Source organism: Dendropsophus ebraccatus, chromosome 6 (genome assembly GCF_027789765.1).
Source record: "Dendropsophus ebraccatus isolate aDenEbr1 chromosome 6, aDenEbr1.pat, whole genome shotgun sequence".
NCBI lineage: Eukaryota > Metazoa > Chordata > Amphibia > Anura > Hylidae > Dendropsophus > Dendropsophus ebraccatus.
Genome location: NC_091459.1, coordinates 56,077,181 through 56,097,267, shown reverse-complemented (window position 1 = coordinate 56,097,267; position 20,087 = coordinate 56,077,181). Strand labels below are relative to the sequence as shown.

Sequence of the window (20,087 nt, the reverse complement as noted above, 5' to 3'; positions counted from 1 at the left end):
GTCCTGAAATCTAGTCCATAAGGCTATGTTGCCACACGTTGCACTTTCATTGCAGTAGCATAATGAAATTATGTAGTACTGCAAATAAATGATGCAGTAATACAATGAAACTTTAATGTGTGAATACAAACTAAGGGTTAAATGTTTACTAGTATGGCCTATAGCTCTCACAGTTAATTCTCTCAGCTATCAGCTGCTAAATGGACCTTCTAAATTTAGCAACTAGTGTGCTTCTTACACAGTGTCATCTGTTTGACTCCCCCCCGATAACGTCCCTCTTAATGTCCAGCCCCTAGCTCCAGTTGTCTTTTGGTCTCTCCATTTTGGCTCTGGTCTTAACAAGTCCCATCCTTCTGCTCTCCTTGAACAGGAACACTCCTCTGGTAAGTCACTTTCAATCATTTTCAAAAACATCATGTTACAATTATACATTATATTTTTGTATATAGTTAATATATTTGTTGTTTATATGACTTAAAGATTCTTTTTCTGAATAATCATGTGATGCCCATTATAGCATGACTACAACAACTAGAAAGTCTATAAAATAAAGGTGCAACTGTTTTACTATCTGCCAACAGTAAATAACATTTTGACTTTTTAGATATTTATTTTTTGTTTTTTAATAATGAAGGCCGTAAATAATTATTACCATCATTATTAGCAACCGTGATTATGAAATAACGCCTAAAAAAGACATTGTTTGGACGTAGCCTAAGAACGCTTTCATGTGGCTAAATACTAGCACGTTTTAGAGTTTGTAATATGACTTTAACTGAACCACACCTAGATTACCTTTGGCTCAATGGGGATCTGCATTTGGTTACAGCAAACTACATGATGCAAAATTAAGGTACATAATCGGTAAAATAAAAGCAATATATGTCTGTAAAATAGGTATAAAAGGCAGTGGTCTTTTTACTCTAATACTGTGCTACGTTAAAGTCTATGGGCACACATTATAGAAAAAAACTTTTTTATAATATGCGCATTGATGGTTGGTATTAGATATAAAATACGTCTGATTTCTTTTACTCTGTGTGAACATAGCCTAACAGTAAGAATAAGAATTAGACTATTTTTTGTTACATTTATCATTGCTGCTTCTGCCTTTTGAATTACATTGTATTAAAGCACAAAAATGGGATATTTGATGTCTATTCCATGTGAATTGTATTGTGATTTATTCTTGAAAAAAAGTAAAAAAAATCTGCTAAGCATAAGCTTCAAATAATGCTTGTGAATGAAAAAAATGCCTCTAAAACCCACATGTAAAAGATATATTTTATATGTTTTTCTGCTTTGATTTACACATGTATTTTTGTGATCCTACTGGATACCACGTGAAAATACCCTCTTCATTTTTACAAACCATTGGCTGGATTTAAGTGTTGCCTAAAATAACTTCAGCATGCACAACAGGTGTCATGTTTCTAAAAGGCTGCTGAGGAGAGAACATAGGAACATACTTGTGATATTAGCAAAGCATACAATTGCTCAGAAGCTGACTGGGAACACTGTTTATATTAGAGCCTCTGATATTTGCATATGGAAACATTACACTTGTCACTTCCTAATTAGAACGTTTTACTCATTCAGCTGGTAAAATGTTATCCTCTGTGGTGACAGATACGATTACATTCATATAAATATGCAGGTTTATTTCCTTCTCTGCAAAGCATGGTGACAAAATGAAGGGTTTGTTTTAAAGCGATTTTATTTATCCACCAACCCACCCTACCAAACTTCTAGTACCATCCATTTGATGAGAGTAAACACTTAACGGTCGTGTCTTTTAAAATGTGGCTGGTGCCTTGGTTAGAGCAAAAAATTATCTTTTAAACTTGCAGCACTGTGTCAATGGCGTGTCAGTGCCCCAGGTCTGTGACACCTCTCCATTCTTCCTCTTTTCCCTCCTCATCATTAAGAACACCCTCAGGCAGGATTTCTATTCATTGCTCATCTAAAATGTGTACCTGTGTTGCTATGGCACATGTGCACAGTTTAGACGAGCAATGAATAGAAGTGGGTGGAGATAGAAAATAAATACACATGTACTTACCTGTTGGCAATCACTGGTGTCATTCCAATGTTCTCTATCCCAATTCAAAGGAAATGTGCAGCCAATCACTGGCTGCAGTGGTGACCAGTCTCTACAAGTGAAAGCTCTGAGCAATCAGGTGGCATCAAAATATTTATTTTTCCCCCAACTCTGAGCACTTATTATTGTGAAAATATTTACTTCGAAAACTCCTTTAGACTTCCTTTAATTCAGTGCTTGAGGCTGCATGTCCCAATTGGGATCAGCATCACTTTGTAATGTTTAGGTTCATGTCATAAAAAGAGAGTGCATCACAGCTATAGTGACTGGAAAGACTTGATTCTGTGAAACATGGGATCCTCACATTATCTGCCATCCCTACTCTGTGACCTGCTAGCTTATTCAACTTCATTATATGGGGGGGGGGGTGTAAATGTAGGAAGATGGATGCCGTCTACATGTATCCCTATATTATGTTATACACTACAGTATTTTAATCATATATGTCTGTACTTGGCTGCACTTCTGTTCCTCTCCATGGTACAGTATGTAGGAGTGGAAATAACACAGACACAGCTGAATGATAGGAGAGAGACAGGCTCCTAGCTATACTCAACTCAGCTGTAGTAAAAATGGAGGAAACTACAATATCCATAGCAGCCTGCACCCCCTTCTCTTTTACATCAGCTGTGTGGGGCCTTCTCCGACAAGCTCTGGATTGTGCACCTGGCCAAGCCAGTGATCACTGAGCAGAAGTCATAGAGTGACCTCCTGCTCAGTGAATAGTTTCCATAGTGCCCTGTTTTTATATAGTGATCAGCAAAGCATATGCAGAAAAAATTTACAATACAGCTGCCCATGCCAGCCACGGTGGTCAGCCAAGACTTCATTCGGTTTCTGTGACATGACGTGTAGAGCCTCTTGGAAACTACATAGAGAGCTGGGACTGCATTATGTATGGGACTGCTTACTTTATGACCCAACTTCTTACGTGTTATGTGATTCTCTTATTATGCGATTTAAGGATTTCTATTTAATTAAAAATGTGAGTTAAAAAAATGTTAAAAATGCAAATACACATTTGCAAATTTTTTAAGCACCATAAACATCATAAACTAGATACAAAAAAAACACCATACTGTAGTAAGAGCATGCTCTCTTTAGAAAAAAACTGCTGTAGAGAACCCTACTAAAGAAAGTAAAACACCACAAAGAAGTGTTTTAGGTACAGCGGCCCCTCAAAATACAATATTATTGGTTCCAGTACAAGCATTGTGAATTAAGAATATTGTACCTTGAGACTAAAGCTTTTAGAGGAAACTGGTAAGTTGTTCTGAAGTCCTAAAATGTCAACCCAAAAACAGTCAGAAAGAGCTGCAGGAGACTGTAAATCACTCTCTATGTAGATGACAGAAGCTTTTTCAGGGACCTGTACAGATCACACAGGGCCCCAGAAAAGTACAAATTAAACCATCCTCATCTAGTGTCTGAAGAAGCTGCTCACCCTGGCACAGATAAGTAATAGCACAGAATATGTATTGAACAATACTGTAAGGAGGCACTCCTAGACAACCAGTCAGTGCATGCTTTTAAAGGGGTAGTCCAGCAAAATGAATTGTTTACAAATCAACTGGTGTCAAAAAATTATATAGATTTGTAAGTTAATTTCATTAAAAAAAAGTGGTGTATTCTTTCCAGTCTGACACAGTCCTCTCTGCTGCCACCTTTGTCCATGTCAGAAACTGTCCAGAGCAGCAGTAAATTCCCATAAAAAAACCTCTCCTGCTCTGGACAGTTCCTGACATGGACAGAGGTGGCAGCAGAGAGCACTGCGTCAAACTGGAAAGAGTACACCACTTCCTGAAGGACATACAGCAGCTGCTAAGTTCTTGAAGATTAGAGATTTTAAATTAGAAGTAAACTACAAATCTATATAACTTACTGACGACAGTTGATTTGAAAGTAAAAATTTTTGATGGAGTACTCCTTTAAGAAATACAAGGACCACTTGAAAACCACTTGTTTTAAATTTGCCTATTGGTTCCCAGCTATAAGGATGGAGAATTTTTCATGAAATAAAAATAAGCCATGTGTCCTCCTTGTGTAAAATTCCCCTTAGTGCTTTACCCTTTAACTAGTTGCACACAGTGTTTTAATGAAAAAATAATAAAGAATTTTAAGATATACCGATATTATAAAAAATATATATTTCACCTGTCTTAAGCTGGCTTTAGATCCACATTGCAAAGCCTTCCTAGACTAAGCTATAAATATCTTTCTTCAGCAGCTATGATTCCTATCCACATGGAAAAAAACACAACCTCTCCCTTGTTTACTTCCAGCAAACGTGAAGAGGCAAGCAAGTGTTCCCATAATGATGTATTCCACCTAATTAGATATCTGACAGCTCCAAAACAAAGTCATAGGTAAACATATAATAAAGAAAACTAGGTAACAGCATATATTGTGATGGTATAAGTGGAGAGTTCACTCTATCTAATAGGTGTCATTTACAAGATGGGAACCAAATAAGAGAAAAACATAATTAAAACAAACAAATTAAAATTCATGGCTGAGAAAACCAGCGTCTCGTTTTTGCTTATTTAATCTTCAATGAATTACATGCAACTTTCTCTAAATTGTTTCTCTTCCCTACTGTTTTGTCAGATGGTAAAAATGGCAAGAAATTCTGCACTTCTTGGGAAGCTGGCCATAATTGAATTGGAATTAGACGTCCTGATCTGTATTTTAATTCTGGCCATACAAGAATTTTTTCATTGCTGTGATACCCAAATAGAACCAGTGCAGAAAAGAGATGAAAAAACTTTTTAAAAGTTCAGTTGGTTAGGTTCGACAAACTTTGAAGCGAAGTTTGGTTTTGGTGTGGACGAACGTAAACTTTTCTTCAACCCCTAAAATAATTGTCCTGGGTGGGGGGGGGGTGCTCCTTGTTGGAGCTGTCATCCTCTCTCTCAAACCAGTTACAACCAGGGGCGTTGCTAGGGTCCTAAAACATCCGGGGCCCGGGCCCTCTGAGTTTCTCTCCCCCATTTCTCTCCCCTGTTTCTCTCCCCCATTTCTCTCCCCTGTTTCTCTCCCCCATGCTTTTCTCCCCTCTTTCTCTCCCCCATGCTTTTCTCCCCTGTTTCTCTCCCCCATGCTTTCTCCCCTGTTTCTCTCCCTCATGCTTTTTCCCCTGTTTCTCTCCCCCATGCTTTTCTCCCCTGTTTCTCTCCCCCATGCTTTTCTCCCCTGTTTCTCTCCCCCATGCTTTCTCCCCTGTTTCTCTCCCCCATGCTTTCTCCCCTGTTTCTCTCCCCCATGCTTTTCTCCCCTCTTTCTCTCCCCCATGCTTTTCTCCCCTGTTTCTCTCCCCCATGCTTTTCTCACCTGTTTCTCTCCCCCATGCTTTTCTCCCCTGTTTCTCTCCCCCATGCTTTCTCCCCTGTTTCTCTCCTCCATGCTTTCTCCCCTGTTTCTCTCCCCCATGCTTTCTCCCCTGTTTCTCTCCCCCATGCTTTCTCCCCTCTTTCTCTCCTCCATTCTTTCTCCCCTGTTTCTCTCCCCCATGCTTTCTCCCCTGTTTCTCTCCCCCATGCTTTTCTCCCCTCTTTCTCTCCCCCATGCTTTTCTCCCCTGTTTCTCTCCCCCATGCTTTTCTCACCTGTTTCTCTCCCCCATGCTTTTCTCCCCTGTTTCTCTCCCCCATGCTTTCTCCCCTGTTTCTCTCCTCCATGCTTTCTCCCCTGTTTCTCTCCCCCATGCTTTCTCCCCTGTTTCTCTCCCCCATGCTTTCTCCCCTCTTTCTCTCCTCCATTCTTTCTCCCCTGTTTCTCTCCCCCATGCTTTCTCCCCTGTTTCTCTCCCCCATGCTTTTCTCCCCTGTTTCTCTCCCCCCTGTTTCTCTCCCCCATGCTTTCTCCCCTGTTTCTCTCCCCCATGCTTTCTCCCCTGTTTCTCTCCCCCATGCTTTCTCCCCTGTTTCTCTCCCCCATGCTTTCTCCCCTCTTTCTCTCCCCCATGCTTTTCTCCCCTGTTTCTCTCCTCCATGCTTTCTCCCCTGTTTCTCTCCCCCATGCTTTCTCCCCTGTTTCTCTCCCCCATGCTTTCTCCCCTGTTTCTCTCCCCCATGCTTTCTCCCATTTCTCTCCCCCATGCTTATCTCCCCTGTTTCTCTCCCCCATGCTTTCTCCCCTGTTTCTCTCCTCCATGCTTTCTCCCCTGTTTCTCTCCCCCATGCTTTCTCCCCTCTTTCTCTCCCCCATGCTTTCTCCCCTGTTTCTCTCCCCCATGCTTTCTCCCATTTCTCTCCCCCATGCTTATCTCCCCTGTTTCTCTCCCCCATGCTTTCTCCCCTGTTTCTCTCCTCCATGCTTTCTCCCCTGTTTCTCTCCCCCATGCTTTCTCCCCTGTTTCTCTCCCCCATGCTTTCTCCCCTCTTTCTCTCCTCCATTCTTTCTCCCCTGTTTCTCTCCCCCATGCTTTCTCCCCTGTTTCTCTCCCCCATGCTTTTCTCCCCTGTTTCTCTCCCCCCTGTTTCTCTCCCCCATGCTTTCTCCCCTGTTTCTCTCCCCCATGCTTTCTCCCCTGTTTCTCTCCCCCATGCTTTCTCCCCTGTTTCTCTCCCCCATGCTTTTCTCCCCTGTTTCTCTCCCCTGTTTCTCTCCTCCATGCTTTCTCCCCTGTTTCTCTCCCCCATGCTTTCTCCCCTGTTTCTCTCCTCCATGCTTTCTCCCCTGTTTCTCTCCCCCATGCTTTCTCCCCTGTTTCTCTCCCCCATGCTTTTCTCCCCTGTTTCTCTCCCCCCTGTTTCTCTCCCCTGTTTCTCTCCTCCATGCTTTCTCCCCTGTTTCTCTCCCCCATGCTTTCTCCCCTGTTTCTCTCCCCCATGCTTTCTCCCCTGTTTCTCTCCCCCATGCTTTCTCCCCTGTTTCTCTCCCCCATGCTTTCTCCCATGTTTCTCTCCCCCATGCTTTTCTCCCGTTTCTCTCCCCTGTTTCTCTCCTCCATTTCTCTTCTCTGTTACTTTCTCCCGTTTCTCTCCCCCATGCTTTTCTCCCCTGTTTCTCTCCCCCATGCTTTTCTCTCCTCCATTTCTCTCCCCCATGCTTTCTCCCCTGTTTCTCTCCCCCATGCTTTCTCCTCTGTTTCTCTCCCCCATGCTTATCTCCCCTGTTTCTCTCCCCTATGCTTTTCTCCCCTGTTTCTCTCCCCCATGCTTTTCTCCCCTGTTTCTCTCCCCCATGTTTCTCTCCCCATGGTATCTCTCCTGTTTCTCTCCCCCATTTCTCTCCTCTGTTACTTTCTCCCCTGTTTCTCTCCCCCATGCTTCTCTCCCCTGTTTCTCTCCTCCATGCTTTTCTCCCCTGTTTCTCTCCCCATGGTTATCTCTCCTGTTTCTCTCCTCCATTTCTCTCCCCCATGCTTTTCTCCCCTGTTTCTCTCCCCCATGCTTTCTCCCCTGTTTCTCTCCTCCATGCTTTTCTCCCCTGTTTCTCTCCCCCATGCTTTTCTCCCCTGTTTCTCTCCCTCATGCTTTCTCCCCTGTTTCTCTCCCTCATGCTTTCTCCCCTGTTTCTCTCCCCCATGCTTTTCTCCCCTGTTTCTCTCCCCCATGCTTTTCTCCCCTGTTTCTCTCCCCCATGCTTTCCTCCCCTGTTTCTCTCCCCCATGCTTTTCTCCCCTGTTTCTCTCCCTCATGCTTTTGTCCCCTCTTTCTCTCCCCCATGCTTTTTTCCCCTTTCTCTCCCCCATGCTTTTCTCCCCTGTTTCTCTCCCCCATGCTTTTCTCCCCTCTTTCTCTCCCCCATGCTTTTCTCCCCTCTTTCTCTCCCCCATGCTTTTCTCCCCTCTTTCTCTCCCCCATGCTTTTCTCCCCTCTTTCTCACCCCCATGCTTTTCTCCCCTCTTTCTCTCCCCCATGCTTTTCTCCCCTGTTTCTCTCCCTCATGCTTTTGTCCCCTCTTTCTCTCCCCCATGCTTTTCTCCCCTGTTTCTCTCCCCCATGCTTTTCTCCCCTGTTTCTCTCCCCCATGCTTTTCTCCCCTCTTTCTCTCCCCCATGCTTTTCTCCCCCGTTTCTCTCCCCCATGCTTTTCTCCCCCGTTTCTCTCCCCCATGCTTTTCTCCCCTCTTTCTCTCCCGTTTCTCTCCCCCATGCTTTTCTCCCCTCTTTCTCTCCCGTTTCTCTCCCCCATGCTTTTCTCCCCTCTTTCTCCCCTGTTTCTCTCCCCCATGCTTTTCTCCCCTCTTTCTCTCCCGTTTCTCTCCCCCATGTCTCTCTCCCCCCTTGCTTCTTTCCCCCTGTGCTTCTCGCCCGTTTCTCTCCCCCCGTGCCTGCTCACCTCCTCCTAGATAGTCGCGGCTGCTGCTGTCCGCCTCACCTACCATAGCGGCCGGAGGTGCTCCTACAACTCAATCAGCTCAGAGCGGGAGCGTGGGGCCGCTGCGGTGAGCCGTAGCGCACGCGTTAATTGGATGCGTGCACCACGGCCCACCGCAGCGGCCCCACACTCCCGGTTTCCGCTGATTGTATGGAGGAGCGTGTCCGGGCGCTGCGGGCGGCCAGTAGGTAAGGAGGACAGCAGCAGCTGCAATCTGCGAGCCAGATGCGGACATCAAAAGAGCCGCATCTGGCTCGCAAGAGCGGGGCAGAAGAGATCCGGGGCAGCAGGCATTTTATTAGGGGCATGAGCCCCGAATAAAACTGCCTAGCGACGCCACTGGTTACAACCCTAATTTTTTGCAATGTTTCTAACAAATCTCGTTTTGTGATGTTCAGTTCGCTCATCTCTAATCAAGATGTCACATTAAGACAGTTGAGGTACATAGCCGGCCTCAGGATTTTGGTGCCCTTAGCTACTCTGCTGTAACTGCATATCATTCAGAGTAGGTTGTACCAGAATACAGGTGCATAGATTAGGGGTACTGTTACTATAGGGAACAGAAACTAAAGGTAAAGGCAATAACTGAAGATGCTGGTATACAGCAGACATAGCCAGAATAGCTGTGATTGGCAACAGAGATCAAGTAGATGCTGAACGTGGTAAAAAGCAGAAATCAGTGTTAAAGTGTACCTGCCGTCACAACTTTCAAAATCTAAATCAACAGTAGATGTGAAGTAAAGCAAGTTTGTAATTTACATTCATTATTTTATTTTTTTTATTTTTTGTTATCATGCTGTAAAACAAAGATGAACTTACCAGAAATCCAGGTCCAGTCTCCTGAAGGCAGATTTTCTGACTTGTGCTGGTTGAAAAAAACTGACTAAACACAGGAATTCCGGCCAGTAGAGAGAGTCACGGCTCAATGTGTCCACCAGTCACATGACTGCCTCTTTTCCCTTTGCCTTTCTCTGATTGTTTCCTGTTTTTTGAGATCAAAAAAGAGTCAGAAAACAGGAAGTGCCGTGTTTTCCATGATAACTTAAAAAAAAAGTAATGAATGTATGTTGCAAACTTGCTTTATATCACATCTACTGTTAATTTAGATCTTGAAAGTTAAAACTACAGTGACACTTTAACAGGTCAGAAGCATGTAATAAAAGAGGATCAAGTAAAACTTGTTTGCAGTACAAAATCAGGTCAAGACAGTGCCAGTGATAGGTAACAGAACATAAATGTAATTCACAACTGAAAAAATGAAGACATTATCCCCTGTAACCACTGGGACACCAGTGACCACCATTATAAAACACTTAGATGCTTTTATGCATACTTGAATCAAGAATACATTTTCTGCCCAAATTTATCAGAATTTCCAAGCTATATACCAGATATATACCTACAAATAATCGGGTAATTAGATAATCTAGCCAAAAGAGCAAATGTCAAAAAATTTTGTTTTTTCCTCCTAATGTTTAAAAGGCCATGGTGTTTGCACTTTTTCACCTACAGACCCACATGAGCGCTCATTTTTTTGTGACACCAATTGTACTTTGCAATGACATACATAATTTTTGCATAAAACATGCTGCAAAACCAAAAAAAAATAATTTGCATGGTGAAATTGAAAAGTCGTTATTTTTTTTCATTTCGGAGGGTTTCCTGTTTACGCTGTTTGCCCTATGGTAAATTATGATATGGAACATATAACTTTTGTTTTATTTGACGGCTTTTAAAAATTAAAATAAACAAAAAAACCTAATGTTTCTAAAATGGCTCTATTACCATTTTTATAACGCCTTTATCCTTTTGGCTATAGGGCTGTATGAGGTGTAATGTTTTGCGTCATGACCTGTACTTTCTATCAGTACCTTGATTGCATATATACAACTTCTAAATCACGTTTTATTAAATTTTTTCTGGATCTGATGTGACTAAAAATTTTGGGCTTTGGCATTTTTTCGTGCCTGCGCCTTTTACCATGCAAGATCGGGAATGTGAAAATGTAATAGTTCGAGCAATTACGCACGTGGCGATACCAAATATGTGTTTGTTTGATTATTTATTTATAAAATGGGAAAAAGGGGGTGATTTAAACTTTTATCAGGGTAGGGGATTTTTTATTAATAAAAAAAAACTTTATTTTTTTATTACACTGTACTTTGAAGTCTCTCCAGGGGGTTCTATTATAACTAAATTGCTCTGTCATAGAGATGTATGCTGTACATATGTGCTACTATTAGATCAGGGATGCATTGCTCGGGGCAATGGATTGCTGAGCCGGAATCAGCGCCATTACAGCATGGGGGGGGGGGTGATCCCAGCACTAGACCACCACGGATAGGGGAAAATAGCCATTTAAATGCAGCTTTGACAGCTGCATTTGAATAGTTAATTAGCTGGGAGCTAAGTGCTGGCTAATACTCACGCGGTTCAAAGCAGGATTGCTGAGCGACCCTCCTCTGAATTCCCCTATCTGACCCAGGATATACAGGTACGCTCAGGGCCGTTAAAAGGTAAGTTGATTTTGTCACCCCTCTTACTTTATGTGTGGTTCTCCACAACATCCACAGACTTACATGCTGCATATTTGATATATACATGTACAACACTTGTCTTCTTGTGCATTCTTTATGCTCTAAAAGTTTCCTTTCATCCCTGTGCTGGTGCTGATCTGCTAATGTAAATAAAAAAAAAAGGAGTGTTTCACCAGCCCAATATTCTGCTTAAATACAGTGCCCAGAACACACATGTGGGAGAAAAAAGTGAGAGTGAGTGAGTGAGAAAGAAAAAAGAGAGAATCAAGGAGAGGGAAAGTTATAGAAGCCAGAAAGCACTCTTAACAAGATGGTAATACCCCTTTATTACCTTTGGCCAATTAGTGACATTATTGGTGGGACCAGCCAACTATTTAATATGTATGGAGGCCACCCAACTCTCTCCTTTAACCCCTTCAAGACCAAGCCCATTGATGCCGTGATCTCTAGTTTTTATTAATATAATATAGGTGTAACAGAAAAATTTTTATAAATTTTTTTCTGGTATATAATTAAAAAAAATCAGCAATCTTGGTGTTTGTTTTTTTTTTTTTTTTTTTCGTTTACGCCATTCACTGTGCGGGAGCAATAATGTTATATTTTAATTGATCGGACAATTCGGCATGCTACGATATATACAATATGTTTTTTTTTGTTTTTTTTTATATTTTTTTCGTTTTATAATGGGCAAGGGGGTATTTTAAACTTATTGGGAGAGGGGTTTAAAAGGTTTATAAGGTTTTTTTTAATACTTTTAAAAACTTTCTTTTTTGTTACACTTTTTTAACACTTTTTTTTTTACTGTAAAAGATGCAATCATTAGATACATCATGCATCAGTGTTATCGGCGATCTATGCATAGAGCCTGACTCTATGCATAGAGCAGACTCTATGCATAGATCGCCCATCTAACAGAACGGAGGTAAGTGGATTACCCCCGTCCGTCAGTACAAGCATTCGGGCCCCCCACAGTACCTTACATGCCGCGATCACTATAGATGAGGGGCAGCTGCGGGATCGCAGGTCCCGAGACACTGATGTGTGTGGGGCCGCTCTCACTGCAGCGGTCCTGCACACATCAAACCCCTTCAGTGTCAGGAACGTATACATATACATTCCTACTGCACAGGTACAGGGTATTGCAGTAGGAACTTATATCTATGTATTACTGACGTGAAGGGGTTAAGCTGATACTGGCATTAGAAGGATCAGGCAGTTATATTTCAGCATGCCTGATCAGTTCAAAAGCAAGAGAACTGCCACCAGAGAAGTCTGCAAGACAGGCATTCTTAACCAATCTGAGTGTGCACGTGTATGGGGATTGGAGAGAGATGGCTGTTGACCAAACAAATATTGAGTCAACAGTTAGCTATGTCCGGCTGTATTCTTCGTCAGACAGCAGTTCAGATGAGTAGTAACTTGGCCTGTGGCCTCACATTCTACTGTATACATATATATTTAATAATATACAGCAGTCAGTACATGATTATGTTATAGCTAGTAGTAATACTGTGAAAAAATGGAGCTGTACCTAGTAAGTACAATTCAGGACTTTTCACTCATTCTTCTGTATTGCTCTAGAAATAGATGCAGCTCTACAAAGCTTAGTGCAGCTGTCCTTCCACATGATGCTAGTTTCCCAAACTGCAAGCCCTGTCCCAATGTACTATAAATACATTCATATAAAGTTGAAGACAAATCATGGTTGCATGGACCTCTGTTAGAAGATCAGTCCCTCAAATTAATGTAAAACTTCAGTCAACTTTTTACAATTAGTAAAGACGAGCTACCTGGGTCATATAATATAGCAGGGCCATGAAACAGATCATCCCAAGATTATGCAAATTATGAAGCGGCAAAAGGGAGAGAGAAACCATTGATTTATTACTAAAGATGAGCAAACCCAACTTCCCGAACTGAGATTCATTCCCAACTTTGTCAGCCCGGGGTGCTGTGGTGTTATGGAGCTGATGGACATTTACTGTTTAGTGATTGGTTCACTTGTCACAGTGGCCAGGAGTGGTGTTACCCACTTCCGGACACATTGGCACATTCAAGGGGTAGCACAGTGTGAGGGTGCACGTGTGGTGAACAAATGAGAACAGAGTCCTGTACTTAAACAGAGGTGACTTTTACTTAGGAACTTCAGTGCAATACAGTGGATTATAACACACCACTTAACAGGTGCAGGTGCAGGTGATAGTAGTGCTGGAAGTAGTGACTTGTAGAAGAAGTGTAGCTTATCTGAGAAAACCATCTTGGGGGCCTTCTCTAATGTAGAAAAGTACTCTGCCAAGAGTACTTTGTGCTGAGAGAATAAGGGTACTATTACACGGAACGATTCGGCCGATTATCGCTCCATGTAATAAATACAACGATCAGCCAATGACAACGATCATCGGCTGATCGTTGATATAAGTTCAGACCTATTTTCGTAGGGCGCCGACCACACACCGCTACGTGTAATACCGGTGCGCGGCCGGCGACTGACGATATACATTACCTATCCACGCTCCAGGGATGCTGCTGCGGTCTTCTTCTCCACGGGTCCCGCACGCTCTAACTTCAGAGTGGCCTGTCAGCTGACAGCCCGCCCGGCCAATCACAGGCCGCGGCAGTCCCGGCGCGCGGGACCAGTGGAGAAGAAGGCCTCAGCAGCAGCCCTGGAGCGTGGATAGGTAATGTATATAGTTAAGCAATGGCTTCAAGGACATCGGTAACGATGTCCCTGCAGCCCTTGTTTAACGATTATCGGGCCGTGTAATAGGTACAGTAAACGAGGGGCGATCTAGCAGATCACTTTGCGTGCAGAAAAGAATACTTGTACTCATGTATATAGAAGACCGCCTTTTGCCCAACCAGATGAGGGAGTGCCAGGTTGGGTAGTAAGAGCCCCAGGCCTATACAACTGGGCGTAGCAGACTCCTCGAGACCTCCCAAGGCAGTTGTGCATTTATCAGTAAGATACTTCAGCCTAAGTTCTTTGCCTTACTGCAGATCAGCCTCAGGACTCCTGGAGACTGTCCTGACAAATCTGGAGAAGGATCCCTGGCGTAGACAAGGTTTTCCCTAGAGGACAGTTAAAACTCCTGTGAGTTTGGCCCTGCATCATATCTAGGGTATCTTGCTAAGGAAAATCTTTCTTTGGCTGTGTCTCTCCATTCTCTCTAACTCCTCTGACAACAGACCAACTAACTAGGACCTCGCACCAGAAACTAACCAAGCTTATATAGGGGTGACTGGGTCTAACCTCCTATTGGTGGGGTTGTGTAAAGAAAGAAGAGGGAAAGAGTGTGAGTGGCTGAGAAGGGTTTAAGGCACCTGTACCTGTGGTCAGAACAAAGAACATGACAAACTCACAGGTAACCCTTAGCCTTTAGCTGTGCTCTTACAAACAAGAGGAAAGTGAGACACCAGGTGGTTAAAATGCTAACAGCAGCTTCATCCCCCAAAGAGCCCCTATACTCGCACTATTGTTACTGCAATTATTTAGCTGTTTTAGGGTGATTCGTTAAAGGTTCAGGTCGGATGAACCTGAATTTTACGTCGAAAATTTGCAAACCTGCCGAACCCAACTTCTGAAACGTTTGCTCCTCCCTATTTATACCAACCCTGAATTCTTGATGGCTGCATACACAGTGCTCAATAGGTGGTGTAAATTTACTGGGGGGTTTTCTATTTTATTTTGCTTGTTTGTTTTATTTGGTTATGTAGCTTTCGCTACCTTAATATTTTTTAGATTTCAATATTTTTTATTTGTACATCTGACTGATAAAAATCCAGATCCATTAGTTACCTTAGAGACCTTATAGTGGTATTCCGCTCAAACATACATTTTTGCATGTTGCTGCTCATAGTAACCAACAATTCCTTCCATACTTATTTATTATTATTTATTAAGTCTCCTTCCCCCAGTTCCGAGCTGCTGTTTTCTGCAGAAGACACAAAAAACTGCATGTGAGCATTTCTCTCCATCTCCCCTTTCCTTCTGGAATGGCTGATATAAACAGATCCCTGGCAGGTTGTATCTGCAAACCTGTAGCTTTTCTATAATACTGGAGGGGGTAATCTGAGGTCAACTTACTGATTAGCACACTGTGATTATCCCTCCCAGCATTAAAAGGTTGCTAAAAAGTTCCAGATAGGACTTGTTTACATCAGCCAACTCAGAAGGGAGGGGGAGATGGAGAGAAAAGCTCACACACAGCTTTTTGTGTTCTCAGCAGAAAGCAGCAGGGAGAAAACTGGAGGAAGGTGACTAAATAGATAATAACAAGCATTAAAGGAATTGTTATTCTCACCATGGGCAGCAACATATGAAAAGTTATGTTTGCGCAGAATATCCCTTTAAGTAAATGCATTTTAAATGAATAAATAGATTAAACTTTCCCTAATCCTTCTTTCAGGGGGGTACTTATTTCAGAAGATAATATCATACTTTTGACTTTACAGTTGCTACTTGGCATTGAGTGCTGTTCATAATATCCTGATTCTTAAAGAATGTAATTCGGTGTAAAAAGAATAATATCATATCCCATCTTTCATTTAGGTACAATATGCAGAACAACAATGAGAACAAAGAGAACAGCATTGTTCAAGTAGATAATCAGCCTTCACCAAATGATAATCCACTGCCCTCTGGTCAAAATGGCGTATCTGAGGAAGTGTCACCAAAAGTAACTGATGTGCAACCTAATAAAACGGATACATGTGGACCAGCTGAACACGACATTTCAGAGGAGCTGAGCCGGCAGCTGGAAGACATCATTCAGACGTATGCGTCTTCTGATTCTGTGAGTGTTGAGAACCAGACCTGCGGTTTACCAGTTAAAGAAGAACAATCAAATGAGGATGGAGATGCTGAGGATGCAAATGCAGAGGAGACAAAAGAAGCAGCTTCCTCATCAGACGTCTCATCGCCTGCTTTAAATAAAGACCAGAAACCCGATAAGAAAACTCTAAAAGGCTTAGGTATGTGGTTACATTAATAGCAATATGTTTTATCAAAATACCCCAGAACTTGAAACAGATAAACTCTTTATTAGATGCAAAGTATATGTGTCAGGAATCGAGCCGCGCTCTCGGCCCCTGCCTCTGCCGAGGCGCGTGGTTCAGCTGGGAGGGACGCTGATGGCGTCCGTGGTTACGGGCAGGGCCAGTTGCTGAGGGCGCGCTGACGGCGTCCTTAGCAGCCGGTCTGCTGTTTGTGCGCCGCAGCGCTTTTAACCTTTTAGTCCGTTTCTGGTTTTGTTACGTTCCTTGTTACGTCTTCTGTTATCCGCTCCATGTTTTTCAGTTCTCTCTGTACTTTCTTGCTGTAGCTCATTCGCTGATTTGTTTCTGCTGTGTTCTGACCGACACCTGACACCTAGCCAGTTAGCTGTCAGCATCTAGCTTCCTGCTCACTATAAATCCCAGCCCCTTCCCTCACTCCAATGCCTGTGATAGCGCCTTGAGCCTAGAACTAGCAATCCCCTGACCATTTGTTATAGTGACTCTGACCTTCTGGATCTTGTGACCTCGACTTAGCTTTTTTGGATTTCGATTTTGTACCTCTGCTACCGGTTGTTGCAGACTCTGCTTCCTGACTATTCTTTATTGTGTTGTGTTCGTCTGTCTTTGTTCTGTGTACCACTGCATACAGCATAGGGATTGCCCTCCAGTTGTCCCTAGCTGTTAGAGCTTTGAGTCAAGCAGGTAGGGGCAGCGGGGCGGGTGCCAGCTCAGGGCTCACCTGTCCGTGTCTCCTGTTCTGCCTCACATTATCACAGGCCCACATTCCCCTGTTGCCAACATCATAATTTCTTTCTGAAGTGGAGAATTTCCTGGAGAAGGCGGCTACTGGCCGGAGATTAGTGTATGGTTCCCGACCTTGGGACAGTATCGCCCCCACACCTGATTCTGATGCATCGACCTCTATAACAAAGGGTTGTTCTGTATCAGGGTGCACCAATACAGGGGCAGAGGAGAAACTGCGTTTGAGCTGACAAAAAGCCATATCGGCCTCTACAGGCCAAGAGATTACATTTGAACCCTTTTTGGTTAAGTCAGTCAGCGGTTTGGCAATAAGCGAAAAATTCTTAATGAACTTCCTATAAAAGTTTGCAAAACCAAGGAACCTCTGCAATTCCTTTAACGTAGTAGGTCTAGCCCATTCCAAAACCGCTGAGACCTTTTTAGGGTCCATCTGAATGGTTTCTGGAGTTATGACATAACCCAGGAACCCAATCTCTTGTACACCAAACAGACATTTAGACATTTTAGCACAAAGGAAAAATTTTCGGAGCCTAGACAGTACCTCACGAACATGTTTTACGTGTGAATCCCAATCAGAGGAATATATGAGTATATCGTCAAGATACACTACCACATATCGGCCAAAAAGATCCCGAAAAATGTTGTTGATAAACCGTTGGAAGACGGCGGGGACATTACTTAAGCCAAAGGGCATTACCAAATACTCAAAGTGCCCTTCGGGAGTGTTAAAAGCAGTCTTCCATTCGTCACCCTCTCTGATTCGGATCAGGTTGTAAGCGCCCTTAAGATCAATTTTCGAGAACCAGCGAGCCCCCACAACCTGATTAAGTAGATCCGGAATCAGAGGAAGTGGGTGAAGATCTTTTATGGTAATTTTGTTTAGTTCTCTATAATCGATACAAGGACGTAGTCCACCATCATTTTTCTTAACAAAAAAGAAACTTGCTCCCATTGGCGAGACAGAAGGTCTAATATGCCCTTTTTTTAAACTGTCCTGAACATATGCACGCATCGACTCTCGCTCTGGGGAAGACAGGTTGAAAATCCGACCCTTGGGAAACCTGGCCCCAGACACGAGATCAATGGCACAGTCGTACGGACGGTGAGGGGGCAGAGCATCGGCAACAGTTTCATTAAAAACATCAGCGTAATCAGAAATAAAGTCAGGGATACTAGGCAAGTCTTGGACTGAACACACAACAGGGCTCACAGAAGTTAGGTGAGATTCACAGGAATTACCCCACTTGACCAGTTCCGAGGTTCACCAGTCGAACACCGGATTATGTTGGCGCAGCCAAGGTAGGCCCAAAATGATATCTGCCGCCAAGCTTTCTAAAACAAAAAATGAAACCTCCTCCCGATGAAGACAGCCCACCTGCATGGTGATCTCGGGAGTACGATGATTGACTGACCCAGCTTTTAATCGATTGGAGTCAGCTCCAGCCACGGTAAATGGGTAGCACAACGGCACCAATTCCAGTCCCAAAGACTGAGTTACAGATGCCCGAACAAAACTCAGGGCAGCACCCGAGACCACCATAGCAGTACAGGGAATTGCTAGCCATTAAATGGGCCCTGGAAGAGTGGAGACATTTCCTGGAGGGAGGCAAACATCAAATTACTGTCCTTACGGACCATAAAAATCTTTTGTATCTGGACAAAGCTAAAAGGCTTAACCCTAGGCAAGCACGTTGGGCATTGTTTTTTACCCGTTTTAACTTCATTGTCACTTATCGCCCTGGTAATAAAAATGTTAAGGCCGATGCTTTGTCTAGAAGTTTTGGGGACTGCAGAGTTGTTGGGGAAGAGTCGGACCCAATTCTCTCCCCAGGTACAGTTATTGCTGCTATGGATATTGACCTAACTAACTCCATCTTGAACTCTCAAGGCAGGGGCGTAACTAGAACTAGCTGGGCCCCATAGCAAACTTGATTGGGGCCCCCCCGCCCCCCAGTGCCGTCCATAGTAGCCAATGCCCCCATATAGTAGCCAATGCCCCCATACAGTGCACCCATATAGTAGCCAGTGCCCCCATATAGTATCCAATGCCCCCACATAGAAGCCAATGCCCCCATATAGTGCCCCCCATAGTAGCCAATGCCCCCATATAGTAGCCAATGCCCCCATATAGTAGCCAATGCCCCCATACAGTGCCCCAATTGTAGCCCGTGCCCTCCATAGTAGCCAATGCCCCCATACAGTGCCCTTATATAGTAGCCAATGCCCCCATACAGTGCCCCCATATAGTAGCCAATGCCCCCATACAGTGCCCCCATATAGTAGCCAATGCCCCCATACAGTTCCCCCATATAGTAGCCAGTGCCTCCATATAGTAGCCAATGCCCCCATACAGTGCCCCCATATAGTAACCAGTGCCCCCATAGTATCCAATGCCCCCATATAGTAGCCAATGCCCCCATACAGTGTCCCCATTGTAGCCAGTGCCCTCCATAGTAGCCAATGCCCCCATACAGTGCCCCCATATAGTAGCCAATGCCCCCATACAGTTCCCCCATATAGTAGCAAGTGCCCCCATATAGTAGCCAATGCCCCCATACAGTGCCCCCATATAGTAGCCAGTGCCCCATATAGTAGCCAATGCCCCCATACAGTGCCCCCATATAGTAGCCAATGCCCCCAGACAGTGCCCCCATTGTAGCTAGTGCCCCCATATAGTAGCCAATGCCCCATACAGTGCCCCCATAGTAGCCAATGCCCCATACAGTGCCCCCATAGTAGCCAATGCCCCATACAGTGCCCCCCATAGTAGCCAATGCCCCAGACAGTGCCCCCCATAGTAGCCAATGCCCCATACAGTGCCCCCCATAGTAGCCAATCCCCCCTGCGACCAGAAAAACAACAAACAGGTTACTCACCTGTCCGCCGGCCCCAGCAGCTCCTCTCCCGACACTCCGGTCTCCCGTCATCCTCCGGGCACAGGCAGCGGGGGACAGAGAGACAGCCGCTGCAGAACACTTCCGGGACACAGGCAGTGTCTCTGTACCCCGCTGCCTGTGCCCGGAGGATGACGAGAGACCGGAGTGTCGGGAGAGGAGCTGCTGGGGCCGGCGGACAGGTGAGTATGACAGCGATCCCCTCCACACGCCCAGCCCGCCCCCTCCATCGCCGCTTAGCCGATCAGGAGCCCAGGAAAGTGCTGCTCATTGCACTTTTCCGGGCTTCTGTTTGGCTCAGCTGAGCAGCGATAGAAGGGGCGGGCGGAGGGGATGGCTCAGGGCCGCTCACTATGCATATGCATAGTGAGCGGCAATACAGGGGGCGGGGGCATACTTTAACGCGGGGGCCCGGGCCCCCTAAACCCCCGGGCCCCATAGCGACGGCGTACCCTGCCCCCATGGTAGCTACGCCA

At 44.4% G+C, this 20,087-nt stretch overlaps 1 protein-coding gene across 1 annotated transcript in view; it reads left to right on the top strand.

Annotated features, from left to right (window-relative positions):
- Positions 1-314: 314 nt before the first annotated feature.
- TXLNB (taxilin beta) overlaps positions 315-20,087 on the top strand; it is a 63,399-nt gene continuing 43,626 nt past the window's right edge. Inside the window, exons 1-2 of the mRNA XM_069973751.1 lie at positions 315-383; positions 15,510-15,931. Coding sequence (XP_069829852.1) covers positions 15,517-15,931 — 415 coding nt within the window. The 5' untranslated portion in view covers positions 315-383; positions 15,510-15,516. The remainder of the gene's footprint in view (positions 384-15,509; positions 15,932-20,087) is intronic.